Source organism: Ixodes scapularis, unplaced genomic scaffold (assembly GCF_016920785.2).
Source record: "Ixodes scapularis isolate PalLabHiFi unplaced genomic scaffold, ASM1692078v2 PGA_scaffold13__105_contigs__length_92229423, whole genome shotgun sequence".
Taxonomy (NCBI): Eukaryota; Metazoa; Arthropoda; class Arachnida; order Ixodida; family Ixodidae; genus Ixodes; species Ixodes scapularis.
The window spans coordinates 86,564,740-86,578,466 of record NW_024609839.1 but is presented as its reverse complement, the minus strand read 5'-3'; the positions used below and the strand labels follow the sequence as shown (position 1 = coordinate 86,578,466).

The 13,727-nt window shown below is 50.4% G+C and overlaps 2 protein-coding genes across 2 annotated transcripts in view; both read left to right on the top strand.

Annotated features, from left to right (window-relative positions):
* The first annotated feature begins 1,217 nt into the window (after positions 1-1,217).
* Positions 1,218-4,393, top strand: LOC8029887 (ER membrane protein complex subunit 1). Its single transcript, XM_002408178.4, has one exon. The coding sequence runs from the start codon at positions 1,324-1,326 to the stop codon at positions 4,099-4,101; it is 2,778 nt and encodes a 925-aa protein (XP_002408222.3). The 5' UTR covers positions 1,218-1,323; the 3' UTR covers positions 4,102-4,393.
* Positions 4,394-6,604: 2,211 nt separating this feature from the next.
* LOC8029889 (structure-specific endonuclease subunit SLX4) overlaps positions 6,605-13,727 on the top strand; it is a 30,090-nt gene continuing 22,967 nt past the window's right edge. The window contains exons 1-4 of the mRNA XM_029991246.4: positions 6,605-6,897; positions 9,287-10,125; positions 11,028-11,148; positions 13,131-13,264. Of these exons, the coding sequence (XP_029847106.2) occupies positions 9,905-10,125; positions 11,028-11,148; positions 13,131-13,264 (476 nt within the window). The 5' untranslated portion in view covers positions 6,605-6,897; positions 9,287-9,904. The remainder of the gene's footprint in view (positions 6,898-9,286; positions 10,126-11,027; positions 11,149-13,130; positions 13,265-13,727) is intronic.

Sequence of the window (13,727 nt, the reverse complement as noted above, 5' to 3'; positions counted from 1 at the left end):
CAATGGGCTCGAGTCCCGTCGCTGCAATGACGGGAATAGTTAACCCCTACCAATATACGGAGCTCGGCACGCGTCCTGGGGCCTAAACTCGTGAATCACAAAGTTAGAGCCGAAAGTTCGCGGAGCGCGCCGATTGGACGTAGGCGAAAAAAAGCGCGAAGTCATCTTCGTGATAGGCCAATCGGTGAGCTCCGTCAACTTGGGTCCCAACTTTGTGTTCGACGAGTTTAGCGACTCTGGGCTTTGCCACCTCCAGTCCGTGGTTATGGTGAACATTGGCGGCTTATCAGCGGCACCAGATTACCTGGCCGCTTGCTCTGGCTTGAGAAGGAAAACTCTGCTCATTTTAACGCGATAGCGTTAAGGAGCCCGTGTCGCAGAAAATCGGGCGTTGGTGGCGTGACGAGAAAATCGCGGACGCGAAAATCCCGATTGGTCGATAGGGTCATGACGTCACAGCCACATGACCTGGCGCGGGAATTTCAAACAACCCACAACGCTCACGTGACGTCATGCATGGAATGAAAGTGGTTAAAAAGCCTGACACATCTAATGCGAATTAAATTTCCCCGCGTGTCTCAAACGATTTCACTCTCTAAAGTAATTCATTTGCCTTAAAGGAAAATTTGAAGAATTTAAGGCGGGATTCGAACCCACGACCCTTCCGTGGCAACCGGACACGCTGGCTTAGGAACGAGCGGGAGTTTATAGGTTTATAAGGAAATTGGGGTAGAGTGAGGGCCAATTGTGTACGCGCGCACAGGGCGCATTTGTCACTGGCTCCCACAACTCGAGTCTCGAGGGAACAAGAATAAACATTGATTCCTTTCCTGACACTCCGATCGGGTGGGAGGTACACCGGTACAAGCACACGGTTGTACAGGGGCGTCCAAGTGTTCGGGAATCAGGAAATGTAGGGGGCGACGGGAGGAGGGAACGGAACGCCACTGCCTGGTAAAAAGAAGCGCTTGTAGGATTTAGTATTTAGTTGCACTAAAACCCTTTCGGATCAGGGTGGTCGCCCCAGCGGGGGCGTCGCAGATGCAGTTTAGTTTAGACATAGCTTCCGAGATCCCGAAGGGCGCGTCTTGGAAACCATGATTTAGAAACGTTAGTTTTCTAATTAATGGCTAGGTGGCGCAAGCTGCCGCCCACCTAAAGCTGCTCAATTATGCGCGTCTATCTACCCATAAAAACAGCATCTCCAACGTGTTTCCATTCATCCACACAATCTGTCCTCAACTTTGCCGATTTCGCCGATCTCACGGTGCGTTTCTCGACGATCTTGGATATCCTGCCGTCTCCAAGGGCGAGCCGCTCGAAATGCTTCCACTGCGTGTAGCGAGCTTCGTGCTAGCGCTCTTCGGGGCAGCAATCGTGAACCGGGGCGTCCACGGTCTGTACGAGGACCAAGCCGGCAAGCTGGACTGGCGACAGCGCTTTGTGGGCCGGCCTCTGTACGTCTACGCCGATCTGAGCCCGTCGGCCGCCGCGGGTCAGCGGCTCGTCGTAGCCACAGAAAAGAACGTGCTGGCGTCTCTGAGCGCACGCACCGGGGACCTCGCCTGGCGACAGCTGCTCGAAGAGAACAGCCGCGTGCACGCCGTCTCATCCAGTGGGGACCTCGTCACCGTGTCCGGAGCTCACGTCCGCGCCTGGGATCTCGCCACCGGCGTTCTCCGCTGGGAAAAAAGCCTTCCTCCGACGTCGACGTCGTGTGTTCGGTACGACGTCGACTCCTCGGCGCGCGCGCTGACCGCCGTTCGCGTGTACGCGGGCTCGCACGTCGCCGCGACCGTGTACGAGCTCGGCGGCACTACCACCAAGACGTCGCCCAATGTTCCGGCACCTTGGATCACGGCGGAAACAGACTGCGAGCTGGTGGGGCACAAGTACCTGGCCTGTCTTGACGCCACGGCGATGTCCCTCCGAGTCATGGCACTTGGGGAATCAGCTTCCTTCCGGGATGTGCCCCTGGCGTCCTTGGGACTCCAGCTCCAGGAGCCGACCTCCGCGCCGACCCTGGAGCGGCTGGACATCGCGGGACCCGCTCAGGAAGAACCTTACCTGGCGCTGCGAATGGCCCGTCGCGGGTTCGCCGTCCTCCGGATGACCAAGTCGGGAGTGCAGCTGGAGAAGCTGCTGCCCGAGGCGACACACCTCGCGTGCGCGCAGCTCAACGGGACTCCGCTTTTGGGCGTCGTGGCACCCGCGCAGGGCGAGGACCGGGCCCACGGGCTCACCATCTACGAGCTGGGGAGCCCCTGGCAGGAGCGCAGCGATCTCGAGGGTCAGTTCACGCTGCCGCCTACGATGGGCGACGTGTGGCGAGTCCACCTGCTGCCCTTCCTGCGCAAGGACCAGAGCCCCGGCTACAAACTGCTAGTGGTGACCCAAGACGAAGCGATGCTCCTGTTCCACCCACAGGGCCGTTTGCTGTGGACCCGCGAGGAGGCGCTCGCCTCGGTGCTGGCGGCACAGTTCATCGATCTGCCCTTGTCCGAGACGGATGCCAAGATCGAGCAGGAGTTTGGGGATGGCAATGCTAACCTGGTGTCCATGTTTGTGACACGCATCACAATGCAGATCTGCCAACTCCAGAGCCTGGTTGTGGGCCTGCTGGCGGGGCTGCAGGGAGGCATGGGCCGGCAGGAGTCGGCCGAAGCCAGCCAGGACTTGACGCGAGACAAGTTTGGCTTTAACAAGGTCATCCTGCTGAGCACAGCGGCCAGGAAGCTGTTTGCGCTGGACAATCGCAATGGACAGATCATCTGGAGCCAGCACTTTGCAGAGCTGGTACCACTGAGCGAGGCCGGCTCGGAGAAACTACCAATCTTCGTTCAGCGAACGACAGCCCACTACCCGCATCCGCCGCGCTGCACGGTTCTGGGCAAGCACCGAGACTCCGGAACTGGCTACCTGGTGTCTGTGAATCCCATCACGGGAGTGGTGTTGGACCAACGCGAGCTCCCCTACCGGGTGTTGCAAGCGACTGCCCTTCCCTTCCTGGACGAAGAGTACACCAGGGGCCTCCTGTTCCTGGATAGTGCCCTGAGAGTGCACACATACCCGTCCAGTGCTTCCGAACTACTGGTAGAGCACAAGGATACACAGTACTTCTTTCTGGCGAACCCCACCACGGGCACATTGACGGGTTACAGCCTAAGGCCTTCAACCAAGTCCCAGCTGGCCGTGGAACGAGTCTGGAGCGTGTCATTGCACCAGGATGGCCAAACCATCAGCCACGTCGTGATGCGAAACCCTCTGGAACATGTCCACTCCCAGGGCCGTGTGATGGGAGATCGCAGCGTCCTTTACAAGTACCTCAACCCGAACCTGGTTGCCGTGGTCACGGAGGGAGTGGACAGTGTGCACAAAGTGGCCAGTATCAACATCCACCTGGTGGACGCGATCACAGGTGCTTTTCTTTACTCGGCCAGTCACAAGCGTGCCCGTGGACCCGTCCACTTAGTACACTCGGAGAACTGGATTGTGTACTGCTACCACAACGAAAAGTCGCGTCGGGCAGAGGTCTCCGTGGTGGAGCTATACGAGGGAGCCACCCAAAGCAACACGTCTGCCTTCTCCTCTTTCACGTCCCCTCCGGCAGCCCTGGTGGAGCACCAGAGCTACGTGTTCCCAAGCTCCATCGAGGCCATGAGTGATACCGTCACCGAGAAGGGCATTACCAGCAAGCATGTCCTGGTGGCCTTGCCCAGTGGTGCCATACTAGAGCTACCCAAGGCACTCCTGGACCCACGAAGACCCATCACACCTACTGCCATGCACCGCGAAGAGGGCCTGATACCCTACATGCCCGAGCTACCCATCAGTGCAGAGCACATCGTCAACTACAACCAGTCCGTGGCCAGGGTGACGGGTTTTGCCACAGCTGCCTCTGGACTGGAGTCCACGTGTCTTGTGGTGGCTTACGGCCTGGACCTGTTCTACACCCGCGTAGCACCCTCCAAGACGTTCGACATCCTCAAAGACGACTTTGACCACGTTCTTATTTCGGTTGTGCTAACCCTCCTCATCCTTGTCTCGTACGTGAGCAAGAGGTTCTCGGCCAGAAAGGCGCTGCGGGCAGTCTGGAAGTAACGAACAAGGTGGACCCTTCTTGTTGATTCAGTAGGGCCCAGTGTTGAGGACTGTCTCTGGGCTCCCATCACCCTATCTTTTGCACCGCCGTCTGCATCACTCCTCAGGTAGTGCCTGGACAAGTGTTTGCCTTTTGTAGCTAAACACTTTTGGCATTTTGTTTGACCAGAGGGTGCAAGGTGAAAACATTTGGCAGGGCATGTGATGTCTTTTTCAAGTTCTTTTTATTTTGAAATATAGCAGTTGGATAGCTTGAGCTGGCCTCTGAAAGAGATAAAAGGGAACAATGTGAGCTGGCTTTGCACTCATTCCAATGAAAATTATTGCTCACAGGCAAGTTTGATGTAGGCAGCATAGCCCAGGATGACCAGTGCTCCAGCCAGCACCAGCAGGGTTACTGTGCTGAAGGAGTAGACTGCCTTGTCCGGGATGATTGGCTCTTGGGCCCACATGTTCCTAAAAAGAAGACAAGTATTACTGCAACCATTGTACATGATCGTAATGAGTGACTGGTCAGTTCTGGCATGAAAGCTTAGGTAACACTCCATAAGGAACAGCATTAATTGCAGAAAAATGATCCTGGGCACACTTTATACTTGTAATAATAATAATACTTTATTTGTACAGAGGGGGAGGGGGGGGGGGGGTTACCCAAGTGTACAGGGCCACAAAGGGCAATGCTGCCCATACTGGAAGGCTTGTGTACCCAACTTGGGGCCCATAAATGCAGGTGATATTCACTTATGGCCATAGCTAGGTTCATTGCCGCTGAGCGAGTGAGCTTCCAGAACATCCCTTGACATTGCAGGATTGACACTCTTGGCTGATCAAAAGTAAAAGCTTGTTCTGAGCATGCGTTCTGAACAACATGCTGCAGATATGGCATCCGGTGATGAGGGCTCTTTTTGAGGTTTATGTGATGATGGGGTTTCTGACCTATAATCCGTTGCAACCTAAGAACGAAGGGCGAGGGTAGGACGGGCAGGGGAGGAGGAAGCAAGCAAAGTGCTAAAGAGAGGAGGAGGTTTCCTCCTCTCTTCTCCAGCGTTCCGTCTGCTTCCTCCTCCCCGGCCCGTCCTACCCTCGCCCTTCGTTCTTAGGTTGCAACGGACTATAGGTTTTTCAAGAATGTAGCCACTTCATGCCATTCATTTTCTGTGATTTCAAAATGCTGAAAATAATTCCACTGCATTGCACCGGTATCCATGGAGAGTAGAAAAATGTGCAAAGTTAGTGAGCATCGCAGCAAAAGCTGCCAAGTCGGAACGCTTTTAAAGAACACCTCCCCAAGTAAGACAAGATTGTGGTTGATGCATTTCAGACAGGCGAACCCAGCATTGTGGGTGTCGGAGTTGGAGATTTTACTGTACATTTTTGTTTGCTCAATGTTTCTTGTAAGCCTCTGTGAAACCTGGAACTGCAGAGTTAACAGTTGTTACTGTTGATTGGTGTGTAAGGTCTGCTTCCTTGTTCAGTACTGGAAAGTTCGATGCATTTTCTTTCTTTATGCAACATGAATTCTGGCTACAGTTTCTGAACCTCTTGAACGCTGAAAGCATCTCTGTAAGACCAGCTGTCCTCAGCTCAGAAGCACAACTTTCAAGTGTGTGCCCTTCTACTTTAAATCTGGTGCAGGTACCTTGGGTTAAAGCCAGGAATCCATCCTTTGTATTCCGTGAGCCGAGCCGTTGATCCTTCGTACATGGTTTCTGGAAGGGTTTGGTTTTCCATTAGTCATTCTGTCTTGTTATGAGTCGTTTTTAGCATTAAAGGGGAGGAGATCAGGAAGGTATTGCAGTAGTTATGAGTAAAGGGTTAGAAAAAGAGAAGCTGGGAAAGGAAGGATGAGAGCTGAACAGTGAGGTTCAGGTTCCTGTTGGATGAGGTCTTCGAAGTTTGGGCCACACAGGAAATCGAAAAAATCTGCAAGCGTTGGGTTTATCTGGACTTACCTGTCCAATCCTGCGACGCTTGCGAAACCAAGGTCCTAGACCGCGGAACGAGATCACGCGACTGGTGGAACTGGGCTCTTTGTCTTTGTACAGCTTTCTTTTTCCTTTTTCTCGTGATGAAAAGCAATGACACTGTCGTCCTCGTTTGCTTCACTTTTTTATATATAGTGGTTTTTCTTATGGGATGTTTCGTGAATGATTAAACCTATTTCGTCCTCTACAGCCTATTTCTTTATATGTGAGTATATATATATATTTTTTTAACGTAAACTCGATTGTTACACATTGTTATTAAAACTTTTGTTTCAGATGAATCCCTTCAGTGATTGAGCGGCCTTTTTACTGCTCGCGCTTGCGATGACGAAAACGAAACTGGAACCTTCTCACTGGCAACGTCTCAATCGACCTAAAATGAAATTAACGTCTTCGCATTGCGTAGAACATATTTCACATTAATACAGTTTCGCAAAATAACGTTGCATGTTTGAGTTCACGAGAAGAAAAAAAAAAAACACTTTATACCAACGTTGAGAGATTTGTCGCGCCATCTAGGCAGGTACCAGGTAGTCGCGGTAGTTACCGGGTTGGCGCAGTCTGTTCATCCATCTGTGGGCTCTCCCGGTCCGTCTCCGTTTACCGCCGTCGTACGCGATTATAACGGAAATCTGTTCTGTTTATTGAGTGGCGACTTAAAATCACAGGATTGGTAGCTTCTCACGATGAACAGGGTCTACAAGAGTGCGGGCAAGCTAAGGCAGTTGCGAGGCACCCAAGCTGGAGTGAACAGGTTCAGGGCCTCGTTGTTCGTGGTCGGCTATGCTATCGTCGTCGGGGGCGGCTGGATGTAAGTCAATCGACGTCCCGGTCTTTCCTCGGCGAAATTCGCACATTAGAACAGTAAACTGACTCACCGTTGTCGCTCGGACTTATAACTGTCTACACGGCGTGTTTAGATCACGCGAGTGGACCTGCTACTCCGAATCTACGTCGTAGAAATAAATGGTCCAGGCTGTTCACTTTCCTCAACCACCGCCACTTTTAACAACATTTAAACAGCTATACTTGTGTTAGGTTTTATTAGTGACAGCCGTTTTTAGTCGTGTTTCCAGTGTGAGATGGCGTCACGGGCTGTCTAAAGCTGGCTCAAGCTGGCTCAAGCCAGTTTTATGTGCGGGACGGACCTAGCTGCACTTTTACGGTTTGTCCGAAGCCAAAAGAGATCTGTAGCAGTCCCGTGTCAGCGTTGTCTGGCACGCGCCGTGCAAAGGGACTGTCGCGTCCCCACGTATGTTCGGGTTCCCACAAGGGACTCGAATGTGGGCCGGACAGCCGGCTGCATATGGTATCGAGGGCAAGGTTCACGTCACGGTCTCATAATACAGAAAACAAACAAAAAACAACGATAGTACGAGAAGGATTAAACTCAACTACAAGAGGCGCAGCGCATGAGGTGGATCCCTAGATAAACAAGTTCCCTTTCTGTCACCCTTTTTTGAAGGTCAAGAAGTGTGTTGGCAGGAGCTGCCAAACAATTGTGTGCAGCTGTTGCTTAGGAGTTGCCACAGAAGCAGGGCAGGTGGCACTTGTAACTGTGCTGGGTCAGGAAACTGTCTGAATGCCTGTCAGCTTGGCAGGCGATGGAGGCCAGCACCTGGGCTGCCTGTTGTCTCTGTGCAGTGTGACTGGTGGTACCCTCACCGGGACGTTCAGTGATCTGCTGCAGGGAACTGGAAATTGTGTCTTCTTTAGTTTTTGCACTCAGGACGGAAGTTGAACTCCTCAGCTGACTTTGAATTTGAGAGTGTCAGAGGCGCTAAGGGAAGAAACAGCCCTTGTATCTCTGTCCCTGAAAGGAGGAGCCCCCTTTCCGTGGGACCTGGCAACACCACCTTGTTAGAAAGCTGTAGCACTAAATTCTCTATGTCACCTTGTGAGGGCCGGTGCAGGTATCATATTGGACATGAGTGCCTTATCAGCCTTCAGCTGAGATTTGTGTTCTTACAGATTTAAAGTGATTTCCTGTCAAATGCTGACGTAGCAGTCGTGTCCCATGTGTGTTCCACACTGATCCCCAGTAGGTGACATCAAATTCAGCACTACGATATTCCATCTTGGTGATGTCGGCTCTGGAGACTACTCCAATTGGGTCAGGAGGAGGGATGGAAAGGAAAAAACTGTGGCAGGATTTTAAGACAAAAAGATAATGACTTTGCACCTCTAGCTTTTAAAGGGGCACTGAAAAGGATTTTTGGTTGCCCTTTAGCAAAAGTCTGTCTTGTGCGGGCATCTCGAAGGATTGCCATCTGGCTCGTGTTTCGGAGTACCACTTTAGGTTGTCGGAAATGCAAAAGCAACCATAGCAGCAGATCTGGAACAGCTGTAGTGGTGACTCAGTCCGGCTTGCACGCAGCTTTGCCACCGATGCTGCCGAATGGACATCTGCAGTCATATAGTTTTGACGAATGTTTCTGATCAGTTTCCTAGAACACAGGCTACCTTGGATGAACTGCTGCTACACAATGTGCTGCTACACAAGCTGAGCACTCACGTAATCCTTCCGATTTCCGGAAGAGTAGGGAAAATGTTCTTGTTTTGATTAAGGTACACAGCCCGACACAGTTGGTGCAAACACGATATTGATACTCTACTCATACAGGTAATTTGAAAACTGCACTTTAACTGCTAAGTTGGGGCTCCATATAAACACATTCCACTATGCTAGTAGTTCATGTCGCAAACCTTCATCCTTTAAAGACAGGCAAAACCAGCTTGTTTGTGCTAAATGTCTCGTGCTCCGTACATTTTTATGCGCGTAGCCTTTTGGGCCTCTCCTCAACCTTTCTGTGAATGAAAGAGAAGTTTGGCCTTTACTCTTACTTCCGACGTGAATCTGAATCGGACCACCTTTTTAATTGCCCATGCCCAGCATCAACTTTTCCATGTGACATTGTCAAGGCTAGCATACTAGTTTCCACAGTTTTGTGACGCTGTTTCATGCCAAACAGCACCTTGTACGAGCACGTGGCTTTGTTTGGCACGTCCTTCACTCGTGATCGGATGCAAACAAGATGGAAAATCTGCTCGTGCAGGGGTGTTAAGGCTACAGCACCATGAAAAATACGCTAGCCTCAACATTACACAGAAGGATTGCGCCGAGCATGGTTGCCCTCCGTGTAAAAGTAGCGGTCAACCGACGTCCCTGGCGTGTTGTGACATACGTTGTTTCCTCGCAGTCTGGCAACGTACAACAGAGTGCAAGTGAGGGAGATCCCAAAGCCTCAAGGAAACTTCCTCACCTCGGAATTGTGGAACCTCGAGGTGAAGCCTGAGCCGATGCGAGACACCAAGAACATCTAGCCTTCTGGGCATCATGCGCGTCCCGTCGCGGCGCTGCTGGACTAGGTCCGCTTTCGGGCATCTTTATTTTGGGAGCTAGCGTAGAGCCTTCGTTCCCCATAGATGTTAGGCGCAGTGTTTTTGATCTGTGCACTATTTTGCTATTTGTCTTTTTCTTGTTTAGTCGTAGCTTTGATTAAAGCCTCCGTTAATTGGATTGATCAGGCACTGGTCCTTATTAGCGACACACACCGCAGGATATTTTTCTCAGCTTCGTGTCCTTTTGCACGCTTGTACACGTGCGGTGTGCTTCTTCTGCATCGCCAGCCTCACCTGGGCCCGTGCCACAGTTCTGACGCACGTGCCCGCGATGCAGCGTGCTCTAGACAAAAGAAAAGCCGGAAAGACAGTTGCCATTCGAGTCATCCGTGCTGTTCCGCTCTCATAGCGGTGTGTTCGTCCACGAGTTGTGGTTTCGATAAACTGCCGCGTCGCTGTGCCGCCACGACGACAACATGGACGTGTGTGGCCCCGGGGATCGGTGGCCCGAGCACCGTTGCCCGTCCTGCGGCGAATCAGTGGACGGTCCAATGGAGCACCACCTGGAGAGATGCCTCCAGCGGTTCGAGCGAGCCCCCAAGCAGACGGTGGCGGACAACGGCCCCTGCGTGTGCGTCGTCTGCCGAGAGGACATCACGCACCTCGATCCGTCGCGGCGGACGGCGCATGTCAACAGGTACTTGGACACTCCTCTTTGTGCGCGCGGCATCAGGTTATTTGGCCACTGACACGCATGTTTTTTTTTTTTTTATTTATATTGTTTATTTATTTTAATACCTCAGTGCCTGGAGGCATTACGGAGAAGTAGGGAAAAAAACGTGAACAAATGATGGGATCTAAATGAGTCTAGTACTAAAGTTCAGTAAAAATGTTTATGGTCAAAGGTTAATAACAATGATTGGTTTTTACCTAAATGAGTCTACTGGAGATGCAGACACTAAACATGTGGGAAGGTGGTGTCATTCGAAGGATGCTTTGGGGATGAAGGAGTTGTTGTGGGTGTTGGTGCGACAGAGAAGAATTCCGACTTTGAATTAATGGTCGATGCGAGGTGAAATATATGGAGAAGGAAGAAGCTTTATCTTTCAGAGCAGGGTTAGAATAATAAATTCAACGAAAAAGATAGAAACAAGATATTTTTGCGACGCAAACTAATTTCCTTAAATGTGGTCTGGGGAAAACGAGTGCTAGCCGACTTGGGAGGATCTAGACAGCCTGTCTCACTCCATCCGAAGGTATTGTACCAGGTGTGTGGGAGACAATAGGCCAGCAAGTTGAGGGTCATGCTAGTCGAGAATAGAATATTTTTCTGGGCCGTCGAAAGCCCTTTAGGCATCAAGCAGGGACTGATCTCTGGAAGCTTTTGCAGTGTTCATTGCCACCAGTGGACGCAAAGGCACTCCGGGGCTTGACTCGTCTGGGATTGACTATGCATGAGCTAGTGCTAGAGTAGCACGAAGTGAAGGTGCGAGACGTGGGTAGGCTCGTTTCTACCGTTTATAGCGTGCATTGAGCCGGTGTGTTGCCCAAGAAGGTTATGGCAGGGTGTGGCTCAGTCTGTCCTCGGTGGTGTGACAGGTGCCTGGATGGTGAAGCCGAGGAGCCCCTGCAGGAGCCCGTGGTGTCGACACCGTCCCCCAACGGCCTCTTCCTCCTGATGGACTGCCCACTCTGCGAGAGGAGTTTCAAGACGTCCGAGGTAGGCTGCGGTTTTCTCGGGTACGTCGACTGAACGCGGTGTGTGCCCTTGATCCCAGTGCAGTGTTAGTAGCGTACCGGAGCATGTGGATCCAGTTATCACCCCAGTTTTTGAACTACTATAGTCTTGCACCTGTTGCACAAGTGTTAGCACACCACCATGCTTTTACAGGTTTCAAATCTTTGTAATATTTACTGATTTAACAGGTTTTACTTGGAACCATCTGTTTATTTTCACTAATTAAATACTTAATTAACATATTTTAGTTAATGATCCAACTTGACATAACGATTAGCCTCCTATAATATGTTCTTCATGCTGTATATCTCGCCGCACAGGCTGCCCTATAATTGTGGCAAAATTTTTGTAGCCACTGATTTGCTTCAGAACTGAATCAACGCATTAAGAGGTACACCTGAACCAGTAAAGGCATGTTCACACACTTGCGACTTCTTAGGACCGGAGAAGCTAAAAACCGCTTTTTAAGCCTTATCGGGTGCAGCAGCGCAGGTCGCAATAATCTTTTTTGCCAAGTTATTGAATTTTTAAATTTTATCGGACAGGCTGAGAAGCTTTACCAGCAACACTCAAAATGTGACGTCAGATGTTGTGTAATTTCGGGCCGGGGGCAATACGGGTCATTCCCGACGGGATACAAGAAGTCTGATGGCATGAAATTAATGCCTATTAAGCTCACGCCAGCAAAACGAAAAAAAGACATGCGCAAATTACTGTGTGTTTTTAGGCTACCTGTTCGACTCGCAAGTTATACATAGGGTGTGTAGAGTGTGTATTTTCCGGTTTTAACCGAAAAACACCGATAAACATCCGTCGGTGACGAAAATATAAAATCAGTTAAAACCGAAAAACACCGGTGGTTGGATATTTTCGCCCTGGTTAAAACCGAAAAACACCGGTCGTTGCTAGTTTCCGACCTAGCGAAACCCTTTCCCCGTAGAGGTTCGTAACGTGTTATCTCGTGGATCCTTCATTCTTCCAGTGTTTATACATGGCTTGCAGGTAGCATCAGTCCGCCCTCCTTTCTGGGGGTCAAAAGCGTATAGTGAACGCAGTGGAAGCTAAGCTTTCATACGCCTTTCCCCTATTGTGTCTCCCATGGCCCCCTTTTGTGGAAAAATTAACACATTGGAGGGTAGGCTCTCACGTGCCTTTTCCTCATTGTGTCTGGCCAAGTGATGTCGGTGAAAGCCATGTATTCAGAGGTTGCTGTGGTTCCTGGAAGACACTGCCAACGTCCGTGTCGTACAGGAGAGTGCGTTTTCATAATTGCGGGTTGCGAACCGCAAGGAACGTGCTGCCATGATGGCAGCACGTTCCTTGCGTGTAGATGCAAGCATGAAAGTATGCTTGCATCTACTATAGTAACCAAGTGTGAGAAATAGTTGCTTCCTAGAGAAGAAGTGTATGAACTATGTGAATAAAACTGGAACTCTCTGCCTGTGATCAATCGCTTTTTTTCACCGATATTCACCGATTTTAGCCTCGTCGTGAGACGTTCCACCGAAATACACCTGTGTTTTGAAAATAAATAAACACCGAAAAACATCCGCCGATTTTTCTCACAAATAAACACCGGAAAGTACACACCCTAGTTATACAGTATGTGACATCACCCCACTGGAAAGTGCGGGACCATACGGACGTTGGTTTTGGCATCGCCTTCGTTTGCCGTTTCCTCAGTGGCTATTTTGAATTTATGATAAATGGCGTACTGGAATGAGTAAAGTCTGGATATTCCAGAAATGTGATTAGTTTGGGTAGCTAGAAAAAAATGCTGGAGTTTTCCTTTCAATGAACCTGTCCAAATTATAATCGGCCGCCCCATATAATCGATCGCAAATCGGGGTAGCATCTCGTGCAAGTTTCATGGACAGGGGAGTTGCGTGGATCTCCTCTCGCATCCACTGAGCGCTGTGTGGTCAGTTCATTGCTTGTCCGTGAGCCGGTAAGGTGTCCCGCAGGCGTGCAAGAGCCACGTGAAGCAGTGCAGCGTCAAGCTGGGCGTATCGCCCAAGCAGGTGGTGGAGGCCATCCGCCTGCAGCAGCGCTATGTCCAAGAGAGAATGGCCGCCGGCCTGCCTCTGGTCCGGGGAAGGTGAGCGTCCCTGGCAAACGAGCATTGGCCGTGCTTTTTTTTTAATTTAATCTGGCAAACTGGCAAGCACTCTGTTGTTATTCTTCGTGGCACGGCATAGAACGTGTGTGCACATTTTTACTTCTTTTGCTAGTGAGCTTATTTTTTTTTTTTCCTTTTTTTGTATGTTTTTAGTGGTTATTTTTTCGAAGGTCTACTAATAAAAAAGACAATGCAGATTCTTTTTTTAAATGTTTATATAATGGGAACAGGTACAGTGATTGCAACCTGTCCCTATTGAGAAGCATGGAATGAAAATATTGAACAGAAAAGGTTGTCGTCTTTCTTTTATTCGGTTTTATTTAGCACGTCCGCTTTCGTGACATTCCGGCAGTCTCGGACTCCGAATCGGACTAACTTTACGAGGCTACTTCGTCGAATAATGAGCTCTCATCCTCTGAATTAAATTTGTAGAAGCATCCAG

Excerpts from the sequence above, each read along its gene's own strand:
- LOC8029887 (XM_002408178.4), top strand. The coding sequence starts at position 1,324 with ATGCTTCCACTGCGTGTAGCGAGCTTCGTGCTAGCGCTCTTCGGGGCA.